Genomic DNA, 11,429 nt, shown 5'->3' with positions numbered 1-11,429 from the left:
GGCCAGCTCCACTCGGGATCCGCAGGAAACTGCCCGAGACCCCGCCCTGGCCTCGCCCTGCGCTTCAGCGCCGGGCCTGGCGGGACTCGCGGGGAAGGGGGGTGGCTGACAGCTGGTGGGGGGAGTTTGGAAAGTTTGTGCTGAGCGCTGATTGGCCAGCTAGGAATGGAGCCCTGGGCCGGCGCTGGGTCCATTTGTCCCACCCCACCCTGAAGGAAGAGGGTCACTCCCACCCAGCCTTAGGATTTGGGGTCCCAGGCTTACTCCAAACCTTTTCCTCCTAACAGGCCTCCTCAAAGGAGACCTTAGCCTCATTCAAACTTCATCCTTCACCCAGGCCTTGGTATTATTAATGGGTACAGATTTATACCTAAGTCTTTCTGTGTCACTGAGGGCCCCTAAATGGGGTCTCAGCCTCACACCAAACTCTTGCCCACCTGCCTTACCCCAATCACTTAGCCCCTCAGAAGAGGTACTGCCTCAACCCATCACCTTCCTTTCAGGTCCCTAAATAAGGATCCTCTTCCCACCTCAGACCTCAACCCAGATTCCAAAATGAAGTTCCCAGACTTGCCCCAAATTTGATGTCCTTGCCCCATCCCCACCCACACCACAGATTCCCAAGCACCGGTCTTGTTTTCCCCCAAACTTTTAATCTCCAAATAATGAGTCCCAATTCCATAATCAGCTCTCCTCTCCCCAACTCAGGCCCCCAAATGGATGCCCTAGCCCCAATCCCAAATCCTCACACATACCTCCATTAAATGGGGTGGGGGATCTGACTCTACCCCAAAGCAGGGCACTGCCAAGGGGAGGAGCAGTTCCCTGCCATTTCTAGGGTGAGGCAGAGCCCCCCTCACCCTACTGGGACCCCCAGTATGAAGAGGCCCTCAGGGGGTCAGATGGAGCCCACTGTTCAATTGAACAAGAGCAGACCTGTGGGATCTGAGAAAGCTTCCGCAGGGAGGAACCCAAGGGGCGTATCCTGGGCCCTGAGCTCCCCCCTCACCACCAAGAGGGAGAAGCCAGCAGTGCCTCCCTCCCAGCCTCTGGCTCCTCAGACAAAGAGTCTCTGTGTCCCTGGAGAGGAGGAGGTGGGGCCCCATCTGGCCTGAGGGGAAGATGGGGGCTCCCAGGGTGAGGGGAGTAGAGAGAATCTCCCCAAGCTGCTCCTCCTCCCTCCCCAGGGACATCTGTAGCTAAGACTCTCATGAAGCTTCTGCCCTGCCTTGCCTTGCTGGAAAGTTTCTGTTATATCTAACCCTGTCTTCTGACATTTCTGTGCACATCTGAAAGGACCCTTTTGAGACCACATTCTCTGTCACCTTCTCTCCCTCTCTCCCTCCAATCAGAGATTATTTGGCCAGAATAGAGACAGCAAGAGAAAGCCCCTGCTAATTCCCCAGGCTCTCTGAAACTCCCCCCATCCCTGAATAATTTACAATCATAAAAAGCCCCCAGTTGTGAGTGTAGTAGTGAGGAGAAGAAAGTTTGACAGATAAAGGAAAGGGGTACATTGAGGTTAAAGAATTGCCCCCAGGTGCCTGCCCTGGGTCAGTTCAGAATCAGGAGGGCTCGAGGGGGTCCTCTACTCTGCAGGGGATTCGTTTTTGAAATGTTTAGGGAGATGGGTGGCAGGAGTCAGGTGTGGCCAGCAGAGGTCATGCATCCAGGGAGGGATCAACATGGCTGACCTACCCCAGACTGTGCTGATCTCAGGCTGCTCGTCAGGAATTGGCCTGGAACTCGCAGTGCAATTGGCTCATGACTCCAGGCAGCGCTACCAGGGTAAGGGACCCCGGGCAGGGCTGAGAGGGGCAGGGGTGGGCATAGCTTCCAGGACCTTCAGCCTCCTTGGCATCATTTCCACCAGCCCTTCCCTTCCAGCTGCACTTGTGGGCTTGGGAAGGACCCAGGACAAATGGAGGCCCCATTCCCACCTTTCCTCATGAATCATCCCCTCATCCAATGAATATTTCTTGAGCACCTACTGGATGCCAGCACTGTTCTAGGTGCTAGAAATACAGCTGTGAACAAAACAAACCCAAATCTCTGCCCTGATTAGTGGTGTAGTGGGGAAGGGAGGGAGGACAGACAATAAACAGATTTAAATTTTTTATAATATGTCTAATGCTAATAAGTGCTAAGAAGAAAAATGAAGCAAGGGGAATTGGGGGATAGTTTCAGAAGGGCTGGTCAGGGAGGTGTTCCCTAGGACATCCCTCCCCCACCCTCCCCAGATTACTACTCCAAGATAAGCCTCTTAAGTGAATCTGACCTTAGGGGTTCAAGGGGTCCTCTAGTCCTAGGGACTTAGCCTCCTGCAATTCTGTAGTCAGTTGCCTCAATCTGCACCCCACCCTGGAGACCTCTGACCCAGAGCAGGCTGGAGTCAAAGTGGGCAAAGGGCTGTTACTTAGGAGGAGGCTGCAGGAAATGAGGGCATTGTTCCAGTTGGCAGAGCTGCTTCTCCCAGCCCTCTATCCTCTGTCTTAGACACATGCACCGCTTTGAGTGTGACTGTCTGAATGCCAGTATGCAGAAAAGTCATTGTGCTGTGTATGTCTCTGTGACAGGCAGACGAGCATATAACACTGCCTAAAGGGTGATGTTTATTGAGTGCTTCCAATGTGCCAGGCTGTTTTGCATCTAGTTAGATATTTAATCCCCACATCACCCCTATGAGGTGGCTGCTATCATTTGCCCCACATTAGAAATGAGAAAAGCCCTGGCAGGGTAGCTCAGTTGGTTAGAGCATCATCTCAATACACCAAGGTTGCAGGTTCCATTTCTGGTCAAGGCACATACAAGAGTCAACCAATGGATGCATAGATAAGTAGAGCAATACATCGATGTTTCTCTCTCTCTTTCTCTCTCTCTCTCCCTCCCTCTCTCTAAAATCAATTTTTAAAAAGGAAATGAGGAAACAGGCAGACTTCCAAAGGTTCTTGCCCAAGGTCCCCCAGCTGGAAAGTGGCAGAGCCTGGATTTGAACCCAGGCATACTAGCCCTGGGCCACGCTTGTCACTATACTGCATATAGATGCATGTGGCTCCATGCACCTGTGCAGCACCCATCAATCACACAGGCCCATGGGCAATATGCAAATACCCCCTAAGAATATGCATATGTGATTTTGGGTGCACACATTGGAGGTGCTCACATGCACGTATGTGAGCTCAGCACTCTGATAAACACAGGTTCAAATCTCAGTTCTAACACTAACCAGAGGTGGGACAGACAGGGAATGTCACCTTGTTTAGCCTTAGTTTGTTCATCTGTATGATAGGGATAACTTTACCTACCTGTTCTGGTTACCATTACTAAATAATAAATCAGCCTCAAAATTATGGTGCAAAAAACTATAATCATTCATTTCACAGTTTACAAAGGCCATGAATTCAGAAGGGCTCAGCTAGGTGGTTCTGATTCAGGGTCAAAGGTACAACTAGAACAGAGGAGGGTGGAACATATCAGGGTTTAGACAAGCATCTCTCTCTGTCTCAGTAATCTCAAGGTTTCTCCATGTGGTCTATCTGGGCACATGCCTGGGTTTGGGGCTCCATCCCCAGTTGGGGGCATATAGGAAGTGGCCGATTGATGTATCTCTCTCACATTGATGTTTCTATCTCTCTCTCTCCCTTCTTATCTCTCTAAAAAATCAATAAAAACACATTTTAAAAAATTAAAAAATAAAATTTAAGAAGAAAAGAGTGAGTGTTTCAGCAAACAAGGCAGAAACTGCAGCATCTTTTCTGGCCTAATCTCAGAAGCCAAACATCACTTTCACCATAGTCTATTGGTTCACAGCTAGTCACAAGATTCAAAGAGAGGAGAAAGAGATTTCATGTCTTTATGGGGAGCGCAGCAAGGTTCTAAACAAACATATGTAATGAAAGATATAGCCATCTTTAGAAAATGTCAGTGATCAAATCTAGGGTTCTTGTGAGGATTATAGATAGTGCTTGTAACATTGTTTAGCACAATGTCTGGCACATAGTAGGTGTTCAGTAAACTGGACTTAGGTTGATGATGTAAGTGTGTCTACTCGTACTTGCATGTGTCCATAGCACATATGTCAACCCTCGGTGTTTATACATTTCTTTTCTCAAGGCAATCCATTTTATAGTTATTTTATTTTCTGACCTACTAGGCTGTGAATTCCATGAAGGCACAGACTTTATCTTATTTAATACAATAGCCTCAGCACCTAGAATAGGACATAGTATGTAGTAGATGCTCAATAAACATGTTGAATGGACAGATGGATAAATACGTAAAGATATGTACACAAGTGTGCATTTGTGGACATGTGGTGAATGTAGGTGTGTAAACCTGTGGGTCTCCATCCCTCTGTGACTGCTCATGCAAGATCACAGAAACGTGCTAATCCATACATAGGGGAAAGGAGCCAGTACCTTCCCCAACTGCTCTCTGTCCCCAGTGGTGGCCACCATGAGAGATCTGGGAAAGAAGGGGACACTGGAGGCAGCAGCCGGGGAGGCTCTGGGTCAGACCCTCACTGTGGCCCAGCTGGACGTCTGCAGTGATGAGTCAGTGGCTCAATGTCTCAGCTATATCCAGGGAGAAGTGGACGTGCTGGGTGAGACTGAGAAGTCCCTGGGGTCACGCCCCCTCCCTAGCCTAAGCACAAATCCTCATCACAGCAAGGACCTTCAGTGTCTGGGCACCAGGTCTCTTGCTTCACCCACGTCCTCTAGCCCTGAACAGAAGGGGTCGACCAGTTGGCCAAGAGCCCAAGGTTTTGTAGGAATATAGAAATAAACTGAAACCTGGGGTCAGAGGGATTTTATTGAAGAAAACTCACATATGGAGAAAGTCATATGTGGTTTGATGAGTCATTAGGGGAAGGAACCATGATGAAGAAGCAACTCATGATTCCTTAACAACCTTCTGAGGAGAGTGGGTATGGCTGTTTTGATGCAATTTGGGGTCAGAGTTTAATTGCTCATGCATTAAAAGGGAGGTTGTTCTCAGCAGCCCTTTCCCCCACCCAGGGTTGAGGGTCCCCTAAAATAAATGTTGAATTATATGTAAAGATTATCAAGGCTCCACATTTGTCAACCCAAGTTACCCTGGACTGGCCCTGAATTTGGAGTGGGTGGGTGGGGGAATTCAAGGAGTGTCTCTGGAAAAGTGACACTGGAAGGGTTGGGGGGACTTCAAAGCAACACTTAGCATCTCCTCCTTAGTAAATAATGCTGGAGTGGGCCTGGTGGGGCCCCTGGAGGGGCTCAGCCTAGCTACCATGCAGAAAGTCTTTGATACCAACTTTTTCGGAGCTGTCCGTCTGGTCAAAGCTGTGCTTCCTGGCATGAAGAGAAGGCGACAGGGCCACATTGTGGTGGTCAGCAGTGTCATGGGGCTGCAGGGTAAGCTCTGGGGATACGCCCTGGGAATCCTCCCAGTGTCTGACCCTCCTTAGCTGGAAGGATCCTTGATAAGGTTTTAGCTCAAATTCCAAATGAGCCTGTGTTAAGAAGGATTCTGAAGCTCAGAAGAAAAAGTTCTGGGAAAGATTAACTATGTCTGCCATGGTGCAGTGATGATAAAGATGCTGCCAATGGCTATCTACATCCCAGTATCAACCCCACTTCCAAACACCTCCAAAAATCTCTCCCAACCACCCCCAAAAATAAAAACATCAGAACTCCTCCTGAGATTCCTCCTGTTGTTTTTGTTTTGTTTTTATCCTCACCCGAGGACATTTTTGCATTTATCCTCAGATAGAGTGGGAGGGAGAGAAGGAGGAGGAGGGAGAGAGAAACATCGATGTGAGAGAGACATATCAACTGGTTGCTACCCACATGACCCCAACCAGGCCAGGAACAAACTGCAACTAAGGTCGCGCCCTTAGCGGGAACCAAACCTGGGACTCTTTAGTCCTCGGGTCGACGCTCTAACCACTGAGCAAAATCGGCCAGGGCCTGAGATTCCTCTTTGAAAAACACTCACCACCAGGCCCCAAAGATGTCTAGATTTGGGATTCTGAAGTTCTTCTGAAAAGAGTCCTGTGATTGACTAGTGATGTCTGCTATGGGCCTACTATGGAAGCCACTTACTTGCCATCCATGCTCTTGGTTTTCTCCTCCTTGAACTTCCCTAGACTCCCTTCCTACCCTGAACATTTCCTTAAATGTGCCCCCCTGCCCCAGCTGTTTTCTAAGGAATCCACCCTATTTATTATCCTTCCACATAGAAGCTGCATTTACTTAGCTCATCCCTTTGGCCCCTCATCCAGCCACATTCACTGTTCAACAGGACTGATAAGGACCTGGCTGAACAGGACTTGCCCTCAGGGGCTCTTGGGATCCCAGACCCAAGTGGCCCCCAGGGATTTAGAGGAGGGAGGGAAGTAAGAGAGTTTCCTGGGCTGAGGGTAGATGGAGCACTGCTGGGAAGAAGTGGCACCTGGCACCTCAAGACAACTCATTCTGTCCCCCTATGCTCCCATCACACAATACCATACTCCCATCACGTTGGCCCCAGATAGCTCTTTATTCCAATCCTCAAACCCTCTTTGTTCTGCCTCCCAAAAACCCCCTCCCTCTGGACCCACAAAACCCATCACCTGGACCCCTAAAGGGTCCACCTTCTTCTAATTCTCTCAGGTGTTGTGTTCAACGATGTCTATGCAGCCTCAAAGTTTGCTCTGGAAGGATTCTTTGAGAGTCTGGCCATCCAGCTGCTCCAGTTCAATATCTTGTGAGGCGGGCACTTGGACAAGGAGGGGGGAATGGAGACAGGGGGGTGGGGGGGATGAAGACAGGGGGGAATGGAGACAGAGAGGGGGGATGCAGACAGGGAGGGGGGAATGGAGACAGGGAGGGGGGAATGGAGACAGGGAGGGGGGAATGGAGACAGGGAGGGGGGAATGGAGACAGGGAGGGGGGAATGGAGACAGAGAGGGGGGATGGAGACAGGGAGGGGGGAACGGAGACAGGGAGGGGGGAATGGAGACAGGGAGGGGGGAATGGAGACCGGGCAGGGGAATGGAGGTGGTGATGGGGCAGACAAGGAAATGGGCATAATGGAGGAAATGGGGGGACAGGGAGGGATGAAACAATAATGGGAGAAACGAGAGGTGAAAAGGAAAGAGGACAGTAAAGTGGGGCTGTGAGTGTGTTGGGGCACCGAACCCCCTACCCTTGTCCTCGTTCTCAGCGTCTCCCTGGTGGAACCCGGCCCGGTGGCCACGGACTTTGAAGGAAAGCTCCTGAAGCAGGTTTCCACAGCCCAGTTCCCGGGCGCTGACCCCGACACCCTGCACTACTTCCGGGATCTCTACCTCCCGGCTTCCAGGGAGCTCTTTCGCTCCGTGGGACAGAGCCCACAGGACGTGGCCCAGGTGAGTGGGAGGCCCAGAGTCTCAAGACATAGCTTAGGTATGTCTTCCTACACAGCTCCGGTCCCTGGGTCCCCGAGCTCAGGGCTCCACCCCGCAGATTATTGTCAAGGTCATCGGCTCGGCCAGACCACCCCTACGCCGGCAGACCAACGCCCGCTACGCCCTGCTGACGGCGCTCAAAGCCGCGGACCCCTCCGGCAGCCTGTACGTGCGAACCGCCCGCGGCCTGGTGTTCCGCTGGCCCCGCCTCCTCAGCCTTGGCCTCAGCTGCCTGGCCTGCCGCTGCTTCCGCACCCGGGTTGGGCCCCGGTGAGCCTCTCCCAACTCTTCCCACTCCTGAACAGCCAGATCTTTTCAGTCCACACCCAGATCAGAGGCCATGCAGACCATTCATTCATTCATTCATTCGTTTATCAAATTCTGCCTAACCTGCCCTGTACCTGGGCAATGCTGTCTCTAGACACAGACCCCTCCCTGGTCAGAGCTGGGGCAGAGAGAAGGAACCTAGGACCCTGGGCTGACGTGTGCTGTGTCTGGGAAGGCAGGGGAGGCTTCCTGGAGGAAGGGGTACTGTCCATGGACATTGAAGGGTGAGATAGACTGTCTCTCAGGATTTCATTATCTTGGGCCTGGAAATACAGGAATGATCCAAACACTTCTATCACCCTTCCTCCACAACACACATGCATAGAATTGGGTTCACTGGGGGGTCTCCAGACTATTCTGGTCACACATACTACATCAAGAAAATGTGTTTGTCGGGGCAGGCCCGCAGGCCTGGCCAGGCAGGCAGGAGGGCCCAGCCCGGCCCAGGGTGGGGATGGGGGTGGGGGTGGGTGCTGGGAGTCCCGCGGGGGGAGGGGGGAGGAAAAAATAAAATAAAATGAAGAAATACAAAAATAAATAATAATAAAAAAATAAACAAAAAAAGTATAAATAATTTAAAAAATAATAAAAAGAAGAAAATGTGTTTGTGCATACACTAGCAATGTACATATATTTGTTCATAAAACATAGATTTGTAATCATTCACAACCACTATATTAAATATTTAATAAAGCTTGATTTCTTATGTCTAAATAAAAAATTAAAAAGCACCCCGGCCCATTTGGCTCAGCGGTTAGAGCCTCGGCCCGTGGACCAGAGAGTCCCCGGTTCGGTTCCCGCTAAGGGCAAATACTTTGGTTGCAGTTTGTCTCCAACCCTGGTTGGGGCCGTGTGGGTCAGTAGATGTTTCTCTCTCTCTCTTCCTCCCTCTCTACCTCCCACTCTATCTGTGGATAAATGCAAAAATGTCCTCAGGTGAGGATTAAAAAACAACAGGGTGGCCCTGGCTGGTTTGGCTTAGCAGTTAGAGCATCAGCCTGTGGACCAAAGACTCACTGGTTCGATTCCCATCAAGAGCAGGTACCTTGGTTGTGATTCAGTCCCTGGCCCTGGTCAGGGCCCTGTGGGAGGCAACCAATCTATGTGTCTCTCTCACATGGATGTTTGTCTCTCTCTCTCCCTCTCCCTCCCTCCCACTCTATCTGAAGATAAATGGAAGGGTCCACGTCACACCCATTAGAATGGCTAATATCAACAACAATAACAAAACAGAAAATAACAAGCTTTGTTAAGGATGTAGAGAAATTGGAATCCTGTGCACTGTTGGTGCATTGTTGGTGAGAATATAAAATAGTGTTGCCTCAATGAAAAACAATATGGCACTTCCTTGAAAAATGAAATGGAATTATGATATGACCCAGCAATTTCATATATGGATCATATATGGGTAGTATCTAAAAGAATTGAAAACAGAGTCTCAAAGAAATATTTGCACACCCGTGTTCATAGTAGCATAATTCAAAACAGCAACTCAAGTGTCCATCAATGGGTGAATGGATAAACAAAATGTGGCCAATCCATGAAATGAAATGTTATTCAAATTGAAAAAGAAAGGAAGTTCTGACACATGCTACGCCATGGATAAAACTTAAGGACACTATACTAAGTGAAATAAGCCAGTCACAAAAAGATAAATACTGTATGATTCTATTTATATGAGGTCCCTACAGTGGCCAAATTCATAGGGACAGTAAGTAGAACAGTGGATGCCAGGGACTGGAAGGAGGGGGAATGGGGAGTTAGTGTTTAATGGGGAGTTTCAATTTTGCAAGATGAAGAGTTCAGGAGATGGATGGTGCTGACAATGTGAATGTGCTTAACACTAATGAACTGTATGTTTAAAAATGTTAAGACAGCCCTGGCCAATTTGGTTCAGTGGTTAGAGCATCGGCCTGTGGTCCAGAGAGACCCGGGTTCGGTTCCCGCTAAGAGCGTGTGCCTCAGTTGCAGTTTATCCCTGGCCCTGGTTGGGTCATGCGGGTGGCAGCATGACGATGTTTCACGTCGATGTTTCTCTCTCTCTCTCCCCCTCCCACTCTATCTGAACAAAAAAATGGAAAAATGTCCTCGGGTGAGGATGAAAAAAAAAATGCTAAGACAGAAAATGTGTTATGTATAATTTTACCACAATTAACATTATTTTAAAAGTAATCTGAGTCCCCAACAAATTGTCCCCAAGTTTCTTGGCCCTCTTCTGGAGAATTCGGAAGCAAATGGACTCTGGGTGTAATTGTGATTTCTGCTTCTTTTTCACTGGGTGACTCTGGGCAAGTGACTTCCCCGGTCTCATCTTCCATGCAGCAGGGTTAGCAATGACAGTGCTGAAACAACAGGAAAAGTCCCCTACACTGTTACACTTCACTTGGAGTTTCTGTTCTGTTGAGGTTCAACTACCAATTCGGACGGCCAGTCTCCAGGCAAAGTTTTTATTCATGTTTGCTCTCTACAGCCTCATAAGATGGAGACACTCAGAACTTCCCCAGTTCATAGATGAAGAAACCAAGGTTCTCAGGAGCAGAGGAGAGGGATAGGAATCAAGTCTAGGGTCGTTCAAGTCAGTTTATGCTGGTCTTCAGGAGTCTCTAGTGACCTAGAAAAAGGGAACTGAGTCTGGGGCCATAGGAATAGATTTCTTTGAGAGATAATGGGGCTACTTAGTAGGTTTTTTTGTTAGTTTGTTCTTATCCTCACCCGAGGACATTTTTTGCATTTATCTTCAGGCAGAGTGGGAGGGAGAGGGGGGAAGAAGAGAGAGAGAGAAACATCGATGTGAGAGAGACACATCGACTGGTTGCCACCCACACGACCCCAACCAGGGCTGGGGACAAACTGCAACTGAGGTATGTGCCCGTAGCGGGAACCAAACACAGGACTCTCCGGTCCATGGGCTGACGCTCTAACCGCTGAGCCAAACCGGCCAGGGCTACTTAGTATGTTTTATCAAATTAAATTTTCCCCTCTCCTCTTTCTTACTGGATTTTTGAAACAGTGTTGGAATACCTGCAAAAGAATATATGAAATTAGATAGTGGTGATGGTTGCACAAACTTGTGAATATACCAAAACTCACTGAGCTGGGCACTTTATTTTTTTATTTTTCTTTATTGATTTTAGAGAGATAGGAAGGGAGAAGGAGAGAGAGATAGAAACATCAATGAGGGAGAACATCGACTAGCCTCCTCCTGCATGCTCCCCACTGGGGATTGGGCCCACAACCTGGGCATGTACCCTGACCAGGAATCGAACCGGCAACCTCTTGATGCATGGGTCAACGCTCAACCAGTGAGCCACACCAGCTGGGTGAGCTGTACACTTTAAAATGACAGAGTTTGTGGTATGTGAATTATGTCTCAATTTAGAAATTAAGTTAATTTTTTAAAAGAACATATGAAGCACACATATGCAGGAGGTCATTGGATTGCCCCAGGAGGCTCACCCAAGGATTACATTAACCACTTTCCTCCACGTTTGGCTTCTGGTTGTGTTGGGTTCTGCCAACAGGAGGCACAGGTATAGCAGACTATGCTCCAACCACCTGAGCCACCCAGCCAGGGCCACTTTGTTCCTTTTTATCTTCCAGGGCTGGTGATTGCACGAGCCCCCAGTATCCACCCTATAAATTCCTTTGCAGCTAAAATCACCCGAGTCCATTTTAGATGCATTTAAGGAAGAAT

The 11,429-nt window shown here is 49.0% G+C and overlaps 1 protein-coding gene across 1 annotated transcript; it reads left to right on the top strand.

Moving 5' to 3' along the window:
- The first annotated feature begins 1,677 nt into the window (after positions 1 to 1,677).
- Positions 1,678 to 8,162, top strand: RDH8 (retinol dehydrogenase 8). Its single transcript, XM_036240485.1, has 6 exons — positions 1,678 to 1,788; positions 4,445 to 4,603; positions 5,214 to 5,393; positions 6,633 to 6,726; positions 7,186 to 7,369; positions 7,467 to 8,162. Exons 1-6 carry the CDS (start codon positions 1,686 to 1,688, stop codon positions 7,680 to 7,682), a joined length of 936 nt encoding a protein of 311 aa, XP_036096378.1. The 5' UTR covers positions 1,678 to 1,685; the 3' UTR covers positions 7,683 to 8,162.
- Positions 8,163 to 11,429: the final 3,267 nt, after the last annotated feature.

This window comes from Molossus molossus, unplaced genomic scaffold (assembly GCF_014108415.1).
Source record: "Molossus molossus isolate mMolMol1 unplaced genomic scaffold, mMolMol1.p scaffold_m16_p_4, whole genome shotgun sequence".
NCBI lineage: Eukaryota > Metazoa > Chordata > Mammalia > Chiroptera > Molossidae > Molossus > Molossus molossus.
This window is presented reverse-complemented; position numbering and strand designations above follow the sequence as displayed.